This window comes from Erigeron canadensis, chromosome 5 (assembly GCF_010389155.1).
Source record: "Erigeron canadensis isolate Cc75 chromosome 5, C_canadensis_v1, whole genome shotgun sequence".
In the NCBI taxonomy this organism is placed as follows: domain Eukaryota; kingdom Viridiplantae; phylum Streptophyta; class Magnoliopsida; order Asterales; family Asteraceae; genus Erigeron; species Erigeron canadensis.
Window position 1 is genome coordinate 35,538,196 of NC_057765.1, and position 25,152 is coordinate 35,563,347.

The 25,152-nt window shown below is 35.7% G+C and overlaps 1 protein-coding gene across 3 annotated transcripts; it reads left to right on the top strand.

Moving 5' to 3' along the window:
* Positions 1 to 835: 835 nt before the first annotated feature.
* Positions 836 to 4,679, top strand: LOC122599722 (transcription initiation factor TFIID subunit 11-like). 3 transcript variants are annotated; one of them, XM_043772274.1, is made up of 11 exons: positions 836 to 922; positions 1,537 to 1,620; positions 2,093 to 2,146; positions 2,252 to 2,299; positions 2,636 to 2,701; positions 3,583 to 3,630; positions 3,713 to 3,754; positions 3,855 to 3,911; positions 3,999 to 4,071; positions 4,182 to 4,220; positions 4,344 to 4,679. In XM_043772274.1, exons 1-11 carry the CDS (start codon positions 898 to 900, stop codon positions 4,519 to 4,521), a joined length of 714 nt encoding a protein of 237 aa, XP_043628209.1. In that variant the 5' UTR covers positions 836 to 897; the 3' UTR covers positions 4,522 to 4,679. The 3 variants fall into 3 exon arrangements, with proteins under 3 accessions (XP_043628209.1, XP_043628212.1, XP_043628211.1); XM_043772276.1 differs by having other exon boundaries at positions 840 to 910; XM_043772277.1 differs by lacking the exon at positions 2,636 to 2,701.
* Positions 4,680 to 25,152: the final 20,473 nt, after the last annotated feature.

A 25,152-nucleotide genomic window follows, 5' to 3' on the forward strand; every position in this document is an offset into this window, starting at 1 on the left:
TTATTCCATATAAAAATTTTAAGAATATTTTTTTTTCAAAGGGCGTAGCCCGTAAGCTATAGGCGAAGCCTTTCAGCTTATGGCGGATCCATAATAGCTAAGGGGGAAGCCCGTTAGATAGATTAACCAATCACCGATCACTCCCTATGACCTATCACCCTCTATGACCTATCACTCTTACCAGCTACCTCTTATTAATATCCTTAAGGGCGAAGCCCGTACCGTACCCTTACATGTATAACTCATTAACTCGGGTTAGAAATTTTTTATTTTTATTTATTTTTGTAAATTTTTTTATGGATTGAATTAATTAAAAAAAAAAGAATAAGAAAAGTGAAAAAAAGAATAAAAGTAAAAAAAACAAGCTAAAAAAAACTAAAAAAACGAAACTGCTATCCCTTCTCTCCTTACGAACCTTCTCTCTGGATCTCTATCCTATATATATATATATATATATATAACTAGAAACATGCTCATGCAATGCGGAGATGTAGTGATGACAATGGTCGGCAGTGGTGTCGATAGTGGCAGTGGCGGTGGCGGCACCGATAGCGGTGTTGTTATTGATATTTATAAACACAGTAGAAAAAATAGATAAAAATAAAGATTACATTAAATGAGGATTTAGATTAGGGGAGACCAAGTTTGATAGAAGGGGATGTTTAATGTAAATCCGGTTAAAACAACGTAATTGGATATTCGTAATGATATTGGAAAAAATAATAATAAAAAAATATAAGTTATTCAATTTTCAATTCTTTTATTGGGCTTGATTTCCGGGCTTGGTTTATTGTTAAATTAAGCCCAACACTACATGTTATATATGTAGTTGGTACATTCATTTTATCCATCGAATCGAGAGGCTTGGTATTCTCTCTCTAACAAAGGTTTTCTGTCATGGAGAAAAAAGGCGAGTTATTTGGTAACAAATACCACCGTATATCTTGTTTAATAAGTTTGTTATGCTTATGTTTCTTTTCGATCTATCATGAAAGATTTGTTTTATGGATCTAACAAAAACGGATTTGATTAATAAAAAAAAATTGAACTTTAATAGCAAAATTTTTGGGATTTTTTGCCGACTTATCTTTTCAACAATGATTTAACTTGGTTGTTTGTTAACATATTTTTGTTGATACAATGTAACTGTCAATATATGGATTTTCTAATTTATTTATTTGTTTATAATTTCGTTAGATGAAGCTATTAAAACGCCAAAATTAAAAAGATCTTTTTCTGGTTTATCACTATCGTCATCTTCAGATTCTGGTTCTTTTTACGAAGGACATAACTTCTCTCTCTCTATCCCTCTAAGTAATTAATTTATTTATTTTTTAAGGCAGCTATAGAAGATTTAATTAATTTATTTTTATTCTAATAGACAAGGATCATAAATTTTTTTCTGTTTTTATTCTTTCTTTTCTCTTCATTAATTCATCCCAAATTAATATTATTATTAGTATATGCCCTTCGTATACCCCGCTTATGCCATGATTGAGTGCAGTTTGTTGTTAATAATAATTTTCTTGGTTGAAGCTATTGAAAAGCCGAAAAAGAAGCCAAAATTAAGAAGAACTTCCTCTGCTTCTGATATATCTCTATTGCCATCTTCAGATAAAGGTGCATAATTTCTTTCTTTCTTTTTTTGTCCACTTCAATCAGTTAAGGCTTTTTTTTTTAGCAAATATATGAATACTTGAATAATAGGAGGAAAGAAGGTGGATATTTTTTTTAACTATCAATTAATCAATCGGAGGTTTAATTTTATATATTTATTAACTTATTTTGGAGGGCACTGCAGAAGAACTCAATTTTTTCTTTGATATCCTAGACAAGGATTGTAATATTTTTTTCTGATTTTATTCTTTATTTCCCCACTCATATATTCCATCCCAATTAATAATATAGGCCCTTCCAATACCCCCCTTATGCTAAGATTGGGTACAGTTTGTCTTGCTTATTATAGACATAGAGTGCATAAAGTATTTCTCTTCCCCCCTTTTTTTTAACCTCGATAATTCCCTGTTTAATTTATTTAGCAACAAGTTCATCTATTTCTGTTTTATTTAGTTTGCTATTAACTTCGTTGTAGAAAGCGAGGAGTTCAGTACTAATTTATTTAAGGTGTCACGTTCTGATGGTCAAGGTGCATACTTTGTTTTTTACTTAAATTTTAGAATTGATTATTTTTTATATCAGTTATTCCCTGTTTTATTCTATATATTACTTACATTCTGATGGATTGTCGCAGAAATGAAGCCCTTTAACCCTAAGTTATTATATTCGACGCCTAGCAAAGGTGCATATTTTTTTTTCTTTTCAAATTTTCAACTGCAATTGATCGAAGTTGAATGTATTAATTAATAAATTAACAAATTGGATGGATTGTAGCAGAAAATTCGTAAATTAGCATAATGTTGTTGGATATCTATCTCTTCGTTACTTTTTTTCAATTTTTTCTGAATTGGCTAATTATCAATACACAACTTTATATTAGCAGACCCACGACCATATTGGGAGCGCTTAGGTGTAAACCAAGCTGCACAATTTTTGTCCTCTGTTTTTTTTTTTTTTTTTAACTTCATATCTGAGGTTTATATATTTTTTTATCTATTAATAATTTGATGGATTGCAGAAAACTTAAATAAGTTGTATGCAAGCTTAACCCCTAGACATATGGACGGGCCAAACCTAAAAAGAGGTGCATTTTTTTCTCCTTGTTTTGTGTTATTGATCCAATTTTTGCTGGTAGTTTAACGATAATGTTTTAAATATTGACACTTTTAATGTTGACTATAAAGGTATTGATGATCAACTCGTTAACAGATATCATTCTACACACTCTTGAGAATTTCAAATCAATATCCTCAATATTTGCCATTTTTCACCATGAACCTAACTTTAATGACATCTTTCTGCTAGGAACATAATTGTAATGACAATTTATGCTAGCAACTCAACTTTTAAGTAATGTGTGTGCGTGCTCACATACAAACACAAAGTGTGTAAATCATTTATGTAAACTGATTTTGACAATCATTATATTTAATGAGAATTTTATCAAAATGTGATTATTCTTTTGTGTTTAATACATGTTGGGAAGATCACCGTAGACAACTGTTTTTTATGTTTAAAAATCCAGTTTCCCAATATATAAATCATTAAGTTAAGTGTTATGAAGATATGATCAAATTGGTTTCATGTTTTAATGTAGCTTGTTGCCGTGGGATAGTTAAAAATCATGTTTGTATATATATAGAATTTTAATCTACTTTGTATAGTCTTTGTTACGTGATGGGATGGATAGATTGATTTAGTTTTATTTTGTTGGAATTATCTTGTGGCCAAGGGATATTAAAAATCATGTTTGTATTTCTTGATAATCTAGTTTGTATAGTCTTTGTTATCTAGATTTTTCTAGATGGGAATATATATATATATATACAAGTAATTTAGTTAATGGGGTTTAATATGTATTATTCTATTGCTATTTTGCTTCAGTATTAGGCAAATTTATATATTAACAAGTTGAGACTTCTTATTGGTTAATTAACTTTTTACCTGTCCTTTTCTGAATATCAGTACAAACAGCTTCTCTAATTGTTGATGCAAGCTTTTATAAAAAAGAAGGTGGATATTAATCTCTCTATTATTTTACTTCAATATTTTTCTGGATTGTTTTATATATTTATTAACAAATTGATTTCGACAGAATCAATGTGGAATGATGATGATGATAGTCCAGTAGACGAAGGTGCATAACTTTTTTTCCTCTTTATTTTGTTTTCACTTTATTTATTCCCAATTGGCTGAGGTTTAAATTATTTATTTCTTTGCAATTTGATGGATTGTAGAACGCTTAAATGAGTGTCTTGAAAGATTAGCTGCAGAGGATCTAACCAAAAAAGAAGGTGCATTTTTTATTTTCTCTTTGTTTTGTTTTTCTAATCTTGTTTTTTCTGGTTTCATTCGTTACTTCATTGATTTGTTTGTATCAGTTGAAGTGGAAGTGGATGATAGGCTACGTGATGTGACCACCGATACCTATCATTCTTTAAACGATTTAGAGAGGTGAGCATCTTATGCTATATGCCATGATTTGTTTCTTTTCATATGCGTGGTTACTATTTTAAATGATAGTATTAGACCTGTTTAATTGTTTTTGTATGAATTGATTGCAGGCTGAATTGGATAACTACACAGTTCATATTGCGACGCTAGTGAGTATTCTTTCTTTCTAATATCAGCTGTGTCTCTTATCTAATTTTCATTATATTCTCATACTCGCTTTTCTGGTATAAAATTCTCCACCCTCACTGATTTTCCCGACAAAATCATTGCAGCCTCCCTATCGCTCAAGGCCAGTGGCCTAGACCGCCATTGCCATCTAAAAATCCAGGAAAAGAGCGGTGGGTTTTTGGTGGTAACACAGACTCCGAGGATTCAGACGAAGATGAGGATTCAGACGAAGATGAGGATTCAGACGAAGATGAGGATCCAGGCAACATGATGCAGCACTAAGTTATGAAGTCGAACAAGAATTCCAAGCTAGAGAATTGTATTTCCGATTTGAATAAGTCGGTTTCTATCCAATGACTAGTAGTACTCTATTTTATGCTTATCTATGTTTTCTTGTAATAATATTGCTTGTGTATATGCTAAGATTTTTTTTTGCTTTAGTGGTTGTAGGTGGTGTTGATTTGGATTCATTTGCTGATACGAAAGTGGTTTTATTTCAGAAAACTATTCATGTTTATTGTGAATCTACATATCCTATAAATGTCTTTTCAAAAAGTGTTAGTTGTTAGTTATTGCCTGGCAATGTTAGTCCTTCACCCAAGTAAAATAGGATGACATGGCAATTTAATACCAACTCCACGGATTAGTTACTTCTAATTAAGACGAGTAGGGTTTGGTTTGGTTGATTTCTGGCTAAAACCGAAAACCGAGCCTTTATAATTATGTTTTTGAAAACTAAACCAACTGGGTTTTGGATTTTTCGGTTTAGGTATATTTCGGTTCATTTTAGTTGGTTTTTAATCATTTGTAGTTTGGGTCAAATTGAGCTTTAAAAAGTTTATAAGTTTATATATTATAACTACATTATAATTAATTTCAACAAGTTTTTAAAATAATATTAGTAATAATAAAACTACAATCACAACATATCCATAAAAGTAAGTTGTACAAACTTCAAACAAATTTTATATATAATTATTTATATATTTTACGCGTTGTTTAATTATACAATTATTAAAGTAAATCAATCTTGTTGTGTATTTTCACTTCAAACATATAAATGATATAATTATATACAAGGTTTGGGTATAGTAAAACGGAGTCGTGATCAAGAGAATCCTTAAAGTTTGGTGAAATCCAAGGGCCACATCTTAGCCCTTGTATCAACCATCATCTATGGTCAAAAATTAATTTGAAAAAATATACAGGGAGGGTATTCTAATAAATTGCACATAAAAAAAACCACCCCTCCTTCCCACACTTCTTCTTCTCAGATCTAAAACATACATACACAGTAAAACACACACCTCAACTTTCTCTCTCTCTCCTTCGACGTCCGGCAGCCACCAGCACCACCACCAATGGCACAACCACGTTACCCCCGTCTTCGTCATCATATCCATCATTCATCAATTGATTTTGAAGATGTTAATAACAATGAATGATCTATTAAATACGAATATATGGTTTTTTGTTGTTTAAATTCGAAATTATCATGTGATAATCAGATGTAATGAGATAACATGTGATTAAATCTATTTTAACATTTGAATTTGTAAATTTTTATTGGTTTTTAATTGACTTTGTTGTTTGGTACAATATTGCCTACAAGGTGTTTGATGAAATGTGTAAACCAAAGTTTCTTATAAATGATTTAGTAACAAATCACATATGATTGAGTATTGCATACAAAGTGTTTGATGAAATGTCTAAACTAAAGTTTGATAATATGATTTAATGATTTTTATGATTCTGAATAAAATTTGATTGTGCGTATGTTTATTAATACAAACCCCATTTGTTTGTGTAAATATATGAATTAAATCAAATTTGATTTTTTATATGTTTTTCAAATTGTACGTTTAGAATCAAATTTGATTGTGTATGTGTTTGTTGATATAAACACGTTTTTTTGTGTAAATGTATGAATAAAATCATTTTGTATAGCTTTTTGAAATGATATAAATACAATCAGATTTGATTGTGTATATGATTGTTGATAGGGCTGTCAATTTCGATCCAACCCGAAACCCAACCCGAAAAAAATCAGGTTAGGGTTGAGTATTTTCGACCCACCAACCCGCCAATCCACCAACCTGACTTTTTCTGGGTTGGGTCTGGGTTGGGTTGTTGGGTTGTCAGGTCGATCCGCCAACCCAATATCTTTAAAATAATTGAATTATATATAATAGTTCATACTTCACATTACACTAATTCATACGTCCTATTCTCATTTTTTATATTTCTAACCTAAAGTAACTTCAAATATGAAATAAAAGGATGATTCAAATTCTGTGAGATGATAAGTGATGTAGGATGAGACGGTAAGTTTGTTAACTTTGTGCCAAGTATTAACAATACCCTCGTATTTCTTTCTTTTCTGTACCCTTCGTTTTCGGCTTACACCATCAATGATAAAGCTTTATATTGGTTGATTGATTCAATTTTATATTTATATATATTTGCTTCTCGGGTCACATGGGTTGGGTCATGGGTTGGCGGGTTGTGGGTTAGGGTTGAAATTTCTGACCTGAAACTTTTAGTGGGTTGGGTTAGGGTCAGAGTTTTTCAAGCCACCAACCCGCCAACCCGAACCTGCCAACCCGAACCCGAACCCATTGACAACCCTAATTGTTGATATAAGCTTAATTTGTTTGTGTAATGTGTGAATAAAACCATATATGATTTTTTGTAGCACATTGAGTCAAACTAAATAGCTTCCTTAAAAAGAAATTTATTCAAAATCATTTTTGATTTTCCTCAGAAAGTCTGGAAACCTATTCAAAATCAACTATTCAAAACCAAAAATGATTTTATACATACATTGGAGAAAACCTATACAAAATCATATATGATTTTTTATAATACGTTGAGACAAAACCAAATGAGTTCTATACAAAGAAAACCATTTAAAATGAAAAATGATTTTAAGCATACAGTGTGAAATACTCATACGAAATCATATTTGATTTTATTCATACATCTAGACAAAAGAAATGAGTTCGACATCATTAAAGCTATTCAAAATCAAATTTGATTAAATTTCATTTGTTTGTATAGATATATGGAATTTCATTAAACCTATTCAAAATTAAATCCGAGGGGGAAGTGTGATCATGAGGGTCTTCGGCCCCGCAGTTTAAGGGTTCAAAGTCGTAGGGTTAGCCTACAACTTCAATCCCTAAACTAAAGCTTAATTTCTAATCAAAAATGATTTCACATGTATAATGTTAAAAATCAATGCAAAATCATTTATGATTTTATGCATACATTTTAGAAAGGTTGCATTCTAAAACCCTAAAACCTAAACCCTTGAGGGGCTGAAAGCTAATCCGAAGGGGAAGTGTGATTACGGGGGCCTGCGGACCACGCTTAAGTTTAGGGTTTGAAGTAGTAGGGTTAGCCGCTAACCTTACTACTTCAAACCCTAAACTAAAGCTTAATTGCTAATCAAATTTGCTTTCACATGTATAATGTTAAAAATCTATGCAAAATTATTTTTAATTTTATGCATACATTTTAAAAAAGTTGAATTCTAAAACCCTAATATCCAAACCCTTGGGGGCTAAAAGCGAATCCGAGGGGGAAGTGTGATCACGGGGGCCTTCGGCCCCGTGCTTTAGTTTAGGGTTTGAAGTCATAAGGTTAGCCTAACAGCTAACCCTCGACCCCTCAAACCCTAAACCTTAGAGCGGGATTTAGTAGGGGAGGGACGTGGAAAACCAAATTTGATTCGGAGGGGGAGGGACGCATTCTAAAACCCTAAAAAGGACACACATTTCGGAGTAGATGGCACTCTTTTGTTTTGTCTCAATGTGTGCACAAAATCAAATTTGATTTTGTATAGGTTTTTGAAATCGTATGCATAAAATCAATTTTTATTTTGTGTATGTTTCTTGGTATGAGCTAAATTTGTTTTGTTTAAATGTATGCATAAAATCAAATTTGATTTTGTATAGCTTTTTACACTGTATGCGTAAAATCAATTTTGATTTTGAATAGGTTAGTGATATGGAACTCATTTGTTTTGTCTCAATGTGTGCCAAGATCAAATTTGATCTTGTATAGGTTTTTAAAACAGTATGTCTATAATCATTTTTTGATTTTGAATAGGTTTAGTGATATGGAACTCATTTGTTCTGTCTCGATGTGTGCATAAAATCAAATTTGATTTTGTATAGCTTTTTCACACTGTATTCATAAAATCAATTTTGATTTTGAATGGGTTTAGTGATATGGAACTCATTTGTTTTGTCTCAATGTGTGCACAAAATCAAATTTGATTTTGTATAGGTTTTTGAAACCGTATGCGTAAAATCAATTTTGATCTTGTTTAGGTTTCTTTCTATGGAACTCATTTGTTTTGTCTAAATGTATGCATAAAATCAAATTTGATTTTGTATAGCTTTTTACACTGTATGCTTAAAATTATTTTTGATTTTGAATAAGTTTTTTTGTATGTAACTCATTTGTTTTGTTTCAATGTGTGCACAAAATCAAATTTGATTTTAAATAGGTTTCTTGATATGGAACTAATTTGTTTTGTCTAAATTCTCTATACATAATAAACTTTGATTCTATACATAAAGTTGTAAAAGTTGAAATCACTTAATATATCAACACATAATCAAATTTGACTGTAGGTATATAGTCACAAACACACTAACAACTATAATATAAAATCAAATTTGGTTGTACAAACAAAGTTAGAAAATCAAAATCTCTAAAATCTCTATACATAATCAAATTTGATTCTAAACATAAAGTCGCAAAAATAGAAATCACTAAAATATCAACACATAAACAAATTTGATTATAGACATATAGTCACAAACAAGCAAGTAACTAAAAACTCAATACATAATCAAATTTGATTGCACAAACAAAGTTACAAAACACAAATTTAACAAATTCGAATAGATCTATGTACAATCAAGTATGATTGGTTGTACAATCAGTAAATACGTATATAATCAAATTTGATTTAGTACATACATTTTGGTTTAGACATTTCATCAAACACTTTGTGGGCAAAACTCATTATAAAAATTTTAAACAACAACAAACAAAGATACAACTTCTTATCATATAAAAAACAAAAATAAGAGAAAAAAATACAAATCATGGATAAAAATGGTTTGTTTATCCATTTTTTATATAAAAAAACATAAACTACATAAAATATCACTCTAATAATATCTAAAACATCATCTTCCACTTGTTGTTGTTGTTGCTAGTGGTTTGAGATGAAGATCCAAATTGTAGTGGTGGTGGTGGTGGTGGCGGTCGGATATGATGGTGGTGGTGGTGATCAGCGTCCAAGGAAGAGAAGAGAGGGAGAGAGTATGTTTGTGTGTGTGTGTGTTTCCATCAAGAGGAGGAAAGGAGAAAAAAAAAAATTTTAAGCAAATTTACATATATGCCCTCCGTGTTTCTTTTAATTAAGGCATAAGTTTCAATCCTAGACATTGATTGAGATGATCAAATGGCTAGGATTTGGTCCTTAGGTTTCATAAAAAATTAAGGATTCAAATGAACATTTACCTATTAAAACAAGTATTAAAGTAAAACAAATAAGACAAGATCTTGGCAATGGGTACTCGTTTTCGATTGTTACTTTGTTAAGCTTATGAGTTATTAAACGCACATGCATACTATCTTCCATTTCAGTAAATTGGATAATCGTACCTCTTGGAGACGACTAGATACACTTGAAACGATTAGAACGAACGAAATTTACGGAAAAGACATCGAGAAAATCATAAACAACAAGAATATTCTCCATAGACCATGGTTTACTTTCAGTGTCAATGATCCAAACATATAAGTCTTGACTGCCATACAACAACTATCAGTACGCACGAGCAAAAGCACCGATGGAAGTCGACCGTTTCCTTTCTATTCCCAAAGGCAATTATATTCTCTCAATTAGGGGTATTCAACTAGGTCGCCTTCTCCTCCCACGAATTTTGACATCGTTCACGCTTAGCCAATTCATTCGCAACATTTGGGTCAGAATACTCAATGGCTTCATAGTTGCGTCACACTCTCCAAAAGTTGCGACACAACTCTACACCTGACAGCAAAACTTCAAATTTTGACACTTTAATTATCTTGCAACACTTCCAAACTCTATCACAACCTTCATTACACATAATTCCGAGTTCAAACCATTACATAACATGATTTCAAACATATACCAAGTATCCATATGTTCAAACAACCGTTTACACAACCATACGGGTCATTTACCCAAGTTAACGTTTAAGCAAGACAACCATACTTGTTTTTCAAAATCAAAAGACCAAAACCATGACCATTTTTGCAGAAATTTACTAAGAAACAAGACTCCAAAAATATCAAGAGCATCATGAGCCATATGAGGTAGGATAACTAAGCGTCTAAACAAAAGATCCATTCTTTCAAGAATGGGCCATACCTCCAAGTCTTCTAATCAACCTTTCTTCTACTAACTTCAAATCACCAAAACTAGTTCCTTCTTCCGGAACCACCTATAAAATGGTAAACAACTAAAAGGGTAAGTGAAACCATAGTGAATATGCTTGCATACAATCATATAAACGAAGGAGGGCAATGCACAATGGTTTATTGCATATAGACTATGCTTGCATACAATCACCTTTGTGCCAACACATTACATGGATCCATATAAGCAAATGATTACAATCACAATCAAATTATAACAATAGCAATGCTCCACATGAGCTATGGCCACTACTTAGGCCCGTAATCAAAGATGGCCCCACTTAGGCTCAACGCCAAATCAATTACCATACACAGAATCCACCATCGTATGGTAACTGACTCGACGAATATACAAAGGTATGCAAGTATACTCACCTCCTTCGCGACACAATAATCAAATCAGTATAACCGCAAAGCACAACAAGCTTTCAACCTATTCAATTTATCATAAACGCATATAAGACAATATTCACCATTTTGGCTACTCAACCTAGCCTTTCAATATTACACTAGCATTCCTACACCAACCATCTTATTTCGCTATTGAGTTCCATTTCTTTCAAAAATTCACTTAGATGAATTCAACTCATCAAGTTCATCATCATTCCATTCAACTAGCAAAAATCACCATTCTTTCATAATCAAAGTTTCAATGTCAATCATTCAAAATCATAATTAAATTCATCATAAACTCAATAAAAAACTATAAAATACAAGAATTTGGGGAAAATCATATAATAACTCGATTCTAGCAAAAACCCCCAAAATTGAACTCTCTCTAGAACCCTATTTTTTAAAGAAATCAAAATTAGGTTATAGGGAAATTATTACCTTAAAGAAAAGGATAGAATAAGATTCGAAATTACAAATTCTTCTCCTCCCTCTATTTTCTTGAATTTTTAGCCCACACACAAACACATACACAAGCTCACACTTTGAATTACTTGAATGATAGAAGATTGTTATAATTCTTGTGATGATTTTTAGATTTTTGATTTGCTTGAAGAATTGAAATTAGATTGAAGAAACGAATAGAAGATTAGAGATCAATGTAAATTGAGTGGGAAATCACTCATAAGGAAAAGAAGGATGACTGACACTCCATGGAGATGCCAAGCCCCTTTCTTAATTTTGTGGGTATTTTATCCGCTATCCGTTAAAATTCCAACTAAATTAACCCCATAACCAAAAATATATTAATATATTTAAAAAATAATAAAATGATATAAATATAAAATAAAGTAAACAATATATATTTTTAGTTCGGTTCGGTTTTTATGGTTCGGTTTTTCATTAGAAACCAAAACCTAACCATAACTTTCGGATTTTAGAAAATTAAAACCAAAGGATTTTGGCTTTTTCGGTTCAAATTTTTTGGTTTTCATGGTTTTTGCGGTTTTCGGTTTAGTTTTTGCTCACCCTTAGATTCTAACTACCCCACCAAGCACTAATTCCCAACTTCTCAATCCAAAATTATAAACCGCCTTCCTTTCCTTTATGGGGGTACAAGTATGCTGCTAGAAGCACCATACTTCCATGATTTTGTGAGGGGAGAAGATTTTGTATTTACACATGTGATTTTCATGGGGGAGTTTGTGAGGGGAAAACATGTTTCTTCACTACTGCTAGAAGCATATTGGTTTTTCCCTTCCTTTATATGCTCAATTCATTCTCTCTCTATATATCGCTTCTTTCTTGCTATTTGTAACAATTTCTTTTAAAGGATCGGTTACAAGGTAGGCCATGGATTCCAATTTCTCTCTTGCTTTTTTTAAAAAAACTTAATGATCTGGTATGTGTAAGTCCCAACTATTACTAGATGGGTGCTGAAGACACCTCTATGTCGATGGTGAGTGAACTTTGCAACACGATCAATTAATCTGGATGTGACCAGTTTAGATTGATCGTGTACCAGGTTAACTGGAATTAAGTATTAAGGTGACAGAATAATAATACATGCAATAATATAAATGATGAGTATATAAACTGGTGAGACGATATGTAATTTTCAAGTGTATTTTATTTATTACTTGTTTAAATAAAATACAAGGTTGTTGCGGAGCCAAGATAATACAAGAATGTCAATATCCTAACAACCCATGAATTACAATTGATCTAAACTTGGAAATTCTCCTAAACAATCGAAACACTTAGAGTTGTGAAATGTTCCTTTTTGCGATTGAGAGAATATTGCACAAGTTCACCAATATTGCAGAATATATGTATTTGCAAAGTTGTTGAAAAATGCTTGTGCAAGGACCTCTATTTATAGTCGAAGATTGAGCATGGGGATCTCAACTTCGACGTACAAATATGGTTGACAGCACACAAAAGTATTGTTTAAATAATCCTTTGTGTGTGTTAAATAAAGTAAGACAAAAGGTTACTTTATTCAACCACTCTACATCTTTGTATCTTTATCCAAAGACAATATCATTGTCCAGTTAAAAGGATGTAGAGTAAAAAGGTCCTCCTCGTAATCAGTGTAAAGCTTTGTAAGAGCATTTACACCGGAGGATTCTCCAGTTGATTGATCTGGTAGATTGTCAACTGGGCTTCGCTGCCATTGCCAATCTCTATCTTCCATTTGTTGTCTTTGACTCCAACTGGAAGGTCTTCAGGTTCTAGTCTTCTGATCTCAACTGGAGGAAGTCATCAGTTGCTGAACCTGTACAATGCAACTGGACTTCTAATATTTCGGACAATTCCTCATGCTCTCCAGATGTCACTGGAGAGCTCCAGTTTAGCTTAAACTGGACCTAACAAATTCCCCCTAATTGTCCTGAAATATTGTCAAGTGATTTCAAACTTGTTTCTATACAAGTTTAAGTTTGAAGTACTTGAGTTTGATAAAACCTATTGAGTTTCCAAGACATTTTTATAGATCATCAAATGTCTTGGATTTTGTTTTAAAAGCTTGTAGATCCTATCAGATATGTTACTTGTGAGTTACAATCTGGCACTTGTATATACACATAATTTACAAATAAGTTACAAGAAGGTATACAAAATTACAAGCAGATAGATAGAAAGAAAACTTAAACAGATGGCCCTTCGCCAGTTTTCCTTCTTTTTGAGACTGATGAAATTGGCTGAGTATCCTCAGGATCAAGGCCTAATCTTTCTTCAATGTTTTCCTTGAACTTGATAAGATTTTGCAATACGTACTCCCAGCCTCTTTCAACTTTGTTCTTCCTCTGTCTCCCCTCCAGCAACCTCAACATTTCAACATGTTCGGAATGACCATACTGATGGACATCCGGGTTCTCAGTTGTCCTTTTAGGCCCACCAAAGTATTGTTCCTCAACAACAAAATGCTTGGCACCAGGCTTGATTGAAACCTTAACATCAGTAATCCTGCCTCTATTGTGCCTTCGACGCTGCACATCTGACAAATATGTGCGAGCTTCAGATTCATTTGTCAGTTTGATTTTGCTCGTGCTCAGCTTTTGTGTAGCAGCTCGAATATCATCAGTTGTGGGTTCAGATGGTTCTACCCAAGTCCTCAGATTTGCATCTCTTGGCAAGGCTTTTTGTTTTCTCCCTTTGGACTTGGGTGGATTCAATACTTTGGTGACCGCCTTCTTTACCTGCTCAGTCCTCTTGAGAATCCCTTCAGACCTAATCTCTCTGGCCTTTTCCACCGATACATTCAAACACTTAGCATCCAGTTCAGCCTCATCATCCTGGTAGTGTTTGTCCAGTTCAACTTCAAGCATCTCCTTCAGTGCATTGACTATTCTTGGATCTTCTTTGATCTTCTTGTATTCAACAAGTGTCAAGCCAAGGAGTTGAGCATCAGTGATATCAACAAGAGGGGTTGGAAGATTTCTTCTTGATTCGAATTGGTTCACCTTCATTTGTTTCTTCCTTTCCTTGACCAGGTATCCCACTCTTGCTAACTTCTGACTCTCGCTTTCAGTAACTGGAGGCAACAAATCGACATTGCCAGTTTCCAACATTGGTGCATCGGTGGCCGGTTCCATAGATTCATCAGCAATGGCCTTTCCCTTATCAACACTCCCTACCACCACATCATCAAACACCTCAACCCTTGCTCACCAGCCTCAGTACTGGTAGCTACCACAATCTCCTTCCTTTTACTTGAAGTCTTCACAAGAGTGTGAGGGGCATGTACCGACTTTTCCCCCTTGGCAGCATCTAGTCCCTGCCTGATGGCTTCAAAATCGGCATGACTAGAGGGCAGGCGATCTAGAGGCTGTCATGATTGCATTGTCTTGCACTCTTTGAAGACTCCACAAAGCATGCGAACTGTCCTCCAAAGATGATTGATCTCTTGAGACTGAGTCATTACATTTCCACTTGTCTGCTCTTGACTCTTTAAAATCTGTTTGAGTATTGAGAGATCATCTGAAGAGAGCCCAGTTGCAGGGACTTCCTTAACGCTTTCAGTCACACCCTCCCTTCCTTTGCCAACTTCAGTGGTCAGATCCGAAATGGCAGTTGAGTGTTCAGAGACCTTGCTGGCCAGTGTATCCAGACTGCACCTCAACCGATCAATCTCAGATGTAATAGGAGTGAGATCGACCTGGGGCGCTGCAATCTTGGTGATCTCAGACATCACCTTTTCAATCAAGTTGTTTTCACTGGCAGCCAAAGTTTCTTCGATCTTGTGACCCACTGAAGAGGCAACTGGTGCCCAAGCGCAGTCACATCTAGGCCAGGTTTGTTACATAAATCTAGCACCTGCCTTTCAAGATTCTTAATATCAACCTCTGAAGATCTAACAGTACTGTTCAGCAGGTTGGATATTGAAAATGTGACTCCAGATTGAGTCAGTGCGAACGCCTCCCTTAAAGATGTTGCCAGTTGATTGGAGGATTCCACTAACTCGTTCAGCTTGCCAAACACCAAGTCCTCATTGGCAGAGAACTTGTTGATCCCCAGGTCAACCACTTTAATATTTTGCAAGTGATCCTTGTGGTACCTGGAGAGGGACTTGGTGTTCCTATCAAGTGTCTTTTGAATCTCTTCCACCCTCGCGAGAAGGTTCGAGAGATCGGCTTGGAAAGACACGAATTGGTTGTCCAATGACGGAGGAGAAGGTGTCACTGGACCAGCCGAAAAAGCTACAGGTGCAACTGGACGAGGTATGACAATATTTGGTTCTCCAGTTGCTGTAGCCTCAGTTGATAGAAGAGGAGGGGTTGTAGAAATGAAGGGAAGAGATTCAATGTGTCGTTCATGCTGAGAATGCTTAGGTGTGAACGACGGCGACGGTGGGGTTAGGATGTGTCTATTTCTAGGCACACCCATAGAAGAAGGTGTTTGGCGAGAGGTGAATATTGGAGGTATTTGTAAGCTTTGTACATGAGTTGGGGAAACTGAAACATGTGGTTCTTGGGGTTGACCAAGGAGAGAAGGGAGCTGATCAAGTACAGTTGCATCAGCCATCTCCTGGTCAGATTCTGTCTCAGATGAGTCCGAAGACTCAAGCTGAAACACACCCTCATTTATGCCAAGATCCATAAATGTTGGGGGTGGCTGAACTTGATGTTCAGACTCCTGATGACCAGTTTGAGTTGCCTCAATGGTATCATCAGTTTGAGGATCCGTTGCCGAAGCATCTTCTCCCTGGACAGAGGTGACTGGTGCCTCAACCACAACTGCTCTATCCTCAGTTGCAATATCACCGGCAGCGGCTTCAGAGACCACTATCACAGATTGTGACTGGTCAGGTGCAGCAAGTCCAGATCTTGATCTCCTGCTTTTAGAGGATCTTCTTGCTTTAGGAACTGCCTGGACTCCTGCTTCTGCCACAGTTATAACTTCAGTAGACGAACCGGTGGGTCCCTCATTATTTTGAGGCCCGCCCAGTTGCCTTTCTGATTCACCAGATTGTGGTGCATCAGTTTTAGAGAATGCAAAAATCATTCTCGGGGACATCTGGACTTCATCAGAAGTGGACACCAGGTTGTCCAGATTCCTTAACAGTTCTGGCATAGAGAACAAGGATTGTGTGTTGTTGTACTCTTCCCTGCCCAGAATCTGAATGAAACAAAGGGACAGGAATCTTGAAAAGGGAACACAAGGACCCCTGTTGCCCTTCAACTTGAATACCAGGCTTCTGAACAAAATACCTGCAAAGTCCACCCTCAGTCCATTCCAAAGGCAGTAAGCCATCTTTGCCTGAAAGGAGTTTATCTGGTCCAATCCACCAGAACTCCCTCCCAAACTCTCCACCAAGTGAACCATAAAGAACTTCCAGGATGGTGAAAGCCCTTTCATTGTAATAGACCCCTTGGTCTTCAGCACATCCCCCTCCACCATCTCCTTATTTCCCATATCAAGGAAGACCTGGTGGAAATTAATATTGGAGGAAATCACCACTGGATTTTCATTTTGTCTCCAGTAATTGAGGTTAAGGGCTTCCCTCAATGTTTCAGTGGTGATGGTACACGGGACTGACCCATCCTTTAGAGAAAAGGAGATGGATGAGCAGTCCTCAGAAAGAGAGGCAGTGTACCAGAATTCACACAAGTAGTCATGAAATAGCTTGTGTGGATTCAAACAGAAGGCATCGCTGAGGGGAGAAATCCGAAGAAAGGATTGGATTTTCCCTATAAGAGAGTCAGCGGCCTGGAGCCCTTGAAGAGATGCCATTGGATTATTCGGATTTAATTTAATAAGTTTAGAACTTATGGGAGCACCAGTTGCACGAATAACATTTTGTGATGGAATGTACTCAGCAGTGAGTAGATTCACATCACGAGAACGAGATGAAGAAGAAGAAGATTTAGGAGCCATTTGTGAATTTTGATTTAGGGTTTTGGACTTAAAGAAGAAAGAGAGAAAAGGATCTCGAATTGTGAATGATTGAAAGAGTAAATGAAGGAATTTTGAGAGAAGTAAATGAGACGGAAAATTGGTGGGGGTATATATAGACAGTAAAATATTGCCAAAATATATACGAAAAGATATTTTAGTCTCCAAAAATTTGAAATAATTTGTAAAAAGTTATTTTCCAAAATTTTGAGAATTCAAAAATATTTAATACTTCCCATCAAGCATTTAATGCTACGACGGCTGGTATTCCCACTCTCCCACTAACTTCACCAATACCCATAAAAAGTGCAGTACATTTCAGCAAAAGTCTTGACACGTAAGACATGTCAGGTGACGTTCGTGAGTGCGAGGTTAGCACTCGAGTAACATCACGTGTCACAAGTATCCACCAAGTAAAACACAACGTTATGAAATCTGGTTGACCACCATTTTGAGACAAGACCAAACTGGCAACCAAAAGAAAATTTAGATGCCAGTTTCAACTGATGACCTTCAGTTGTATTTTTCAATAATTTATTTGAAAAATATTTTGAGTCTTTTTCCCCCTAAAAATGTGATCCATTTGATCAGTGACTAGTCTTTGAGTACATCAAGGCGTTCAATCTCCAACCAATCAAGGATCACCTGGACCACCCTCAACTGAAGGGCCTCTTCAGTTTAATGAGGATTTAACATACCCAGTTCACTGATGAGATGTTTAAAGGTCTTTTCATCAAGAGGTTTTGTAAAAACATCAGCTAACTGTTTATCAGTGGGGATGAAATGTATTTCAATATCTCCTTTCATAACATGATCACGAATGAAGTGATACCTGATATCAATATGCTTTGTCTTTGAGTGCATCACTGGGTTGTGAGATATAGCAATAACACTGGTGTTGTCACAAAAGATTGGGGTTCTTGTGAATTTCATGCCATAATCAAGTAACTGGTTTTTGATCCAGAGAATCTAGGCACAGCAACTGGCCGCAGAAATGTATTCTGCCTCAGCAGTAGACATTGAGACCGAAGTCTGCTTCTTACTGGTCCAACTCACCAGTTTTCCCCCTAGGAAATGGCATCCACCAGTTGTGGATTTTCTATCAATCTTACAACCAGGCTCTTGGGGCTTGTCGAAGACCATATAAAGCTTTGTTTAGTCTATATATCCAATGTGGATGCTTTTCATTTATGAAGCCTGGAGTCTGCGTAACATACACTTCTTCTTCCAATGTGCCATTTAGAAACGCACTTTTTACATCCATCTGGAAAACCTTGAATTGCAAGTGAGCAGCATAAGCCAAGAAAATTCTGATGGCTTCAAGTCTTGCAACTGGAGCAAAAGTTTCATCGAAATCAACACCTTCTGCTTGACAATAACCCTTGGCAACTAATCTAGCTTTGTTCCTGATAACGTTGCCATCTTCATCCATCTTGTTCCGGTAGACCCACCTCGTTCCAATGGGTTCTCTCTTTAACCCTGGAGGACAAGGAACAAGCTCCCAAACGTTGTTCCTTTCGAACTGGTTGAGTTCTTCTTGCATAGCTTCAACCCAGCTTGGATCTGCCATAGCCTCGTCAATCTTCTTCGGTTCAATCAGTGATAAGAAGGTGACGTTCAAGCATTGATCACTTGTGGCTCTTCTAGTCTGAACCCCACTATCTGGATTGCCAATAATCTGCTCAATGGGATGAGCAGCAGTCCATTTAGTGTATTGACTAGGTTGGTATAATACAACATCAGTGCAAGACACATGACGATCTCCAACAGATGCAGCAACTGGAGGAGGATCAGTCCAAACTACCTCAACTTCATCATCAGTGTCAACTGAAGAGTTGACATGATTATCTTCAAACAAAGGTATATCTTGAAGAACTGGAGAAGCTTGAACTGGTTCTGATGTTGTTGTGGCACACACATCAGATCCAATTACCAGTTTTTCAGGTAGGTTAAAACTGATAGAAGGATAAAATGAGGTGTCACACACGATCTTCTTTTCCATTACTGGTTCCAAAACTTGATGTCTGGAAACATTTTCTGGTGCACTATCTGATTGATGAACCTGATCAGATACACCAAAATCAACTGGGACAACTGAAGATAAATCAAGGGTTGGTCTTTTGTTGATTGCTTCATTTGATTCATCGAACGTGACATGAATTGTCTCATGTACCTTTTGGTGTCTATAATTATAAACTCTATAGGCTTTTCTAATATTTGAATACCCCACAAAGACACCTTCGTCAGCTTTTGCATCAAATTTTCCCAACTGACTGGAATCGTTTAAAATGTAAACTGGACAACCAAATACATGGAAGTATCCAATATTTGGTTTACGATTCCTGAGGACTTCATAGGCAGTCTTCTTGTGTCTCTTGACATAAACTGACCGGTTTTGGGTGTGACATGCAGTTGCCACAGCTTCAGCCCAAAAACAGGTGGGAAGACCAGATTCAGATAACATACTTCTGGCAGCTTCAATCAATGTGCGATTCTTTCTTTCAACCACACCATTTTGTTCTGGAGAACGAGCTGACGAAAAGTTTTGAGAAATGCCAGTGTCAGTGCAAAATGTCTCCAATTCTTTATTCATGAATTCTGTACCGTTATCACTTCGTAACTGACACACTTTCTTGGTATACTTGAGCTCAATTCGCTTGATGAGAGAGATAATTTCACCAGATGCATCACTCTTTGATCTGATAAATATCACCCAACAAAATCTGGTGTATTCATCGACCACAACTAAAGTGTATCTCTTACCAGCTTTAGTTTGAACATTCACTGGACCAAAAAGATCCATATGAAGCATGTGAAGAGGTTCAGTGATGCTGAAATTCTGCCTGGTCTTAAAACTGGCTCTTTTCTTTTTGCCCATTTCACACCCTGGACATGGCTTCTCCTTTTTAAAGGAAAACAGGGGTATCCCATCAACCAGTTGCTTTCTTGACAACTTGTTAATATTTTTAAAGTTAAGATGGGATAATCGTTTATGCCACAGCCAGTTGGTGTCCTCATCAGCCTTGACATAGAAACAATGCTCTTTTGGAGCAGGCTCCATGTTCATCATGTACACATTCCCTTTTCTTGGTGCAATCATGACTACCTTCCAATCCTTGTTAAAAACAGTGCTTTGAACAGTGTCGAACAGTACCCTATATCCATCATCACAAAGTTGACTGACACTTATCAGGTTATATTTCAAACCATTAACAAATGCAACCTTAGTGAACTGAATCTGCCCATTGTCAACAACACCATATCCCTCAGTTTTCTCACTTTCATCATTACCAAATGTCACCGCTGGTCCATCGCAGACAGTGAATTCTTTCAGCAGGGGCTTACATCCGGTCATAGTCCGGCCAGCTGCGCTGTCCAGATACCAAATATTCTTCTTACGATCGCCCTGCACACCCAAGTAATTGATTAGTTATTTTTGTGAACCCATCTTTTCTTGATGGGTCCACTGGACTTCTTCTGAGAAGTCCCAGGTACTTGACTGGGTGTTGAACTGGATGAGGAAACTGGAGGGTTCCCTCCAATTTCCGGAGTGAAGACAATTGGTTTTAGTGGAACATTGACCTCCTTTTTCTTTTCAATGTTTGCTCCTTTCTGAGCAGATTGTTTCATCTTTTGTTTTTGAGAAGGAGTTTTGACATTTTGTTTTTCAACAGAGGAGAATGCACCTCCTTCCAGATTTTTAATTCTGGCAGTACAACTCTGTACCTGCCTTGACAAATTTTGGAGTTGATTCTCCATTTTTAACAAAATGTTCTTTTCATCAGGCTGCTGGCCTTTGGACTTTGGCTCAGCGGGGGTTTTAGTCTTTAGAGTTGAGGACTCACTTGACTTATGAGGTAAAGGATTGTCACCAGATTCCTTTTTAACTGGAGCTTTAGCCTTCTTGGCTCCAGTTTTGACCTCAACAGGGTTGATCTTAGTGGATTCAGATTTGATAGTGCCAGAGGAATCATAAGGTGTTTTAACTTTAACAGATTCTGGTAATTGGTGAATTGTGGGTAAAACAGCTGCCATCTGAAGATTACCAGATTTCCGGGCAGTTTTTTGAGCATCAATGGTTTTAGAAAAAGCGTCATAATTTTTACCAGTTGCTTGAACCCAAGAATTAATAACCATATGTTCTTTTTCAAGATCAAATTTTAGTTTTTGGTTATCTCTTTCCAATGCCTCGTTTTTCAAATCTGACTCTTTAAGAGCCAACTGGACACTTTGCAAATCACTTACTTGACTTTTCATGTTGTTTAATTCAACCAAAACTATTTCTAAATATCTTTCACAGTCAGTTCTCATGGTTTCAACAAATAACAAGTCATCATTCAATGATTCAGCAATATCCAGTTTCAGTTCTGAATCAATTTCGATATCATAATCCCTTACCTTTTTTAAAATGATATCAACCCATCTTCCAGATACAACATCATCCTTCACCACTGGTTGTTGACTCTCCAATACCATGAAACACATATCTCTAATCTCTTCTTCATCATCAGATGAATCATCAGAGAGTTCCCATTTCCCTTCAGTTTGAGCCATCATGCACTTGTTCTTTTCTTTCTCATTATTTTGTTCAAGAGACATGAGAGCAATCTGGGCCTTAAGTTTCTTGTATTTGGCCTTATAATCATCAGTTTTAACAAAGTTTGGGACAGTGGGACCAGTTTGGTTGTTCATCTGACTAGATCTGCATTCCTTCATGAAATGGCCTTTCTTACCACATTTATAGCAGGTAAGATTAGCTTTATCCATTGAGATAGAATTGGAAGCATTATTGGACCCATTAAATCGATTAGATTTATGCTTAAACCTATTAAAGGTTTTAGCAATCATGGCAACCAGATCATCATCGTCAGTTTCCTCACAACCATCACTGAGATTAGTGGTTAGGCCAGAGTTCAAAAAGTTGTTTAACATTTCCTTCATAGAATGTGACTGGACATTCTCAGTAGACATTAAAGCAGCACAAGGTTGCCCAGAAAAGTTGGCAGCCTTGGAACTCTGAGCATGGTTTAAAGCATCTTGCTCAGCCAGTAATCTTGCAGCATCATTATCTTCAGTGAATCTGAAGGCTCCATAAAGAGAGGCAAGAGTATGGCTATGCAAGGTCTTTCCTTGTCTTAAGATAAGAACCATGTGTGCCCATTTGGATGGCAAAACATCACAGAATTTTTCAAGAAGAATATCCTTATCCTTTTCCACTCCCAAGCCTCTAAGTTGATTAATTAGGCCAGTAAATCTGGTATAAGTACCAGTCAAACTTTCATTGGGAAGAGCAAAGAAGGATTCATACTTCTTGTTGAGAGCAACCTTTCTAGTGACAATAGTGTCATTACCTCCTTCAAACTGGAGAACTAATTCATCCCACATAGATTTTGCACTAGAAAATAGCACAAGGGTAGGAATTAGTTCCTCAGGTATAGCAGAAAGAATCATGTTTTTCAATTTAGTGTCAAGATCAACCAATCTGCGATCCTCATCTGACCAATGTTCTTCAGATTTCTCCCTGGTGCCTCTTCTCCCAGTGGGATCGAGAAGAGGGCTAACACCACTGGACATGGGAATATATGGTCCATCCTTAAGGATTTTCAACATATACCTCTCTATCCCACCAAAATGCAAGAGCATTCTAGCTTTCCATGTACCAAATGTCTCACCATTCCCATCGAATTTGGGAACGGGAAAGTTGGAGTAATGTACATGAACGTGGTTAGCTCCAGGAGTTGGAGGAGGAGGAGGAGGGTTAGTATTTAAAGGAGTAGCAATATTAGGATTAGATTCATTTGGACCAGAACCATTCTCACCTTCAGCAGCCATCGAAGCAGACCTAGGTTATAGAATTGAAACAATTCAACCTGCCTGCTCTGATACCACTTGTAAGTCCCAACTATTACTAGATGGGTGCTGAAGACACCTCTATGTCGATGGTGAGTGAACTTTGCAACACGATCAATTAATCTGGATGTGACCAGTTTAGATTGATCGTGTACCAGGTTAACTGGAATTAAGTATTAAGGTGACAGAATAATAATACATGCAATAATATAAATGATGAGTATATAAACTGGTGAGACAATATGTAATTTTCAAGTGTATTTTATTTATTACTTGTTTAAATAAAATACAAGGTTGTTGCGGAGCCAAGATAATACAAGAATGTAAATATCCTAACAACCCATGAATTACAATTGATCTAAACTTGGAAATTCTCCTAAACAATCGAAACACTTAGAGTTGTGAAATGTTCCTTTTTGCGATTGAGAGAATATTGCACAAGTTCACCAATATTGCAGAATATATGTATTTGCAAAGTTGTTGAAAAATGCTTGTGCAAGGACCTCTATTTATAGTCGAAGATTGAGCATGGGGATCTCAACTTCGACGTACAAATATGGTTGACAGCACACAAAAGTATTGTTTAAATAATCCTTTGTGTGTGTTAAATAAAGTAAGACAAAAGGTTACTTTATTCAACCACTCTACATCTTTGTATCTTTATCCAAAGACAATATCATTGTCCAGTTAAAAGGATGTAGAGTAAAAAGGTCCTCCTCGTAATCAGTGTAAAGCTTTGTAAGAGCATTTACACCGGAGGATTCTCCAGTTGATTGATCTGGTAGATTGTCAACTGGGCTTCGCTGCCATTGCCAATCTCTATCTTCCATTTGTTGTCTTTGACTCCAACTGGAAGGTCTTCAGGTTCTAGTCTTCTGATCTCAACTGGAGGAAGTCATCAGTTGCTGAACCTGTACAATGCAACTGGACTTCTAATATTTCGGACAATTCCTCATGCTCTCCAGATGTCACTGGAGAGCTCCAGTTTAGCTTAAACTGGACCTAACAGTATGGTTTGTGTAAATATTGATCATGTGTGTTTCTATGTAAGTATTGATCGGTTAGAATTAAGATATTTGGTGATTTATTCGATTAGTTGTTGTAAGTAGGGTTTGATTGAGATAATGTCAAAAATTAAGTAATTTGGGAACTTGACGTCCAGGAATATATTTGAAGGTGATGGTAATACTATCTCTAAGGTTGGTTTATATATATATATATATATATATATGGGGACAATCAAATAAGAACAGTCTTAAAATAAGAACGGTGAGAACACTTTAAAAACATCATTTTGATGCACTAAAAGTCCATAAATATAACATAGTGCATAACTAATTATCATTATTTAAGTGTATAACAACACATTGGCCTGTCAAAATCAAGAAAATCATATTTTCTGTTTTGTGCATCCATCTTGGATGCATATTCTTTAAAATGATGTATCCACCAAAAAACGTGATTTTTTCGATTTTGACGGATCAATGTGTTGTTAAACACTTAAATAATGATAATTAGTTATGCACTATGTTAGTTTTATGAACTTTTAATGCATCAAAATGATGTTTTTTTAAGTGTTCTCATCGTTCTTATTTTAAGACTGTTATCACCGGAGTGTTAACCCTATATATAACTATCGGTTTTTAAGTCTTTGGAATGAATGTGTTAATGTGAAGTGAGTTAAAGACTTGAAGCCCCTATTAACTTTGAGATTTTTTAATATTGTTTTGATGAAAAGATTAGGATTTGGAGGATATGAAGAGACCGAAGGAGATGGAAGAAAAAGCATGA

What these genes read in the sequence shown, in the direction of transcription:
- LOC122599722 (XM_043772274.1), top strand. Translation starts at nt 898, where the DNA reads ATGGAGAAAAAAGGCGAGTTATTTG. An exon ending in AAGCTTTTATAAAAAAGAAG is followed by an intron (nt 3,631 to 3,712) that starts GTGGATATTAAT and finishes TGATTTCGACAG; the next exon opens with AATCAATGTGGAATGATGAT. An exon ending in GGATCTAACCAAAAAAGAAG is followed by an intron (nt 3,912 to 3,998) that starts GTGCATTTTTTA and finishes TGTTTGTATCAG; the next exon opens with TTGAAGTGGAAGTGGATGAT.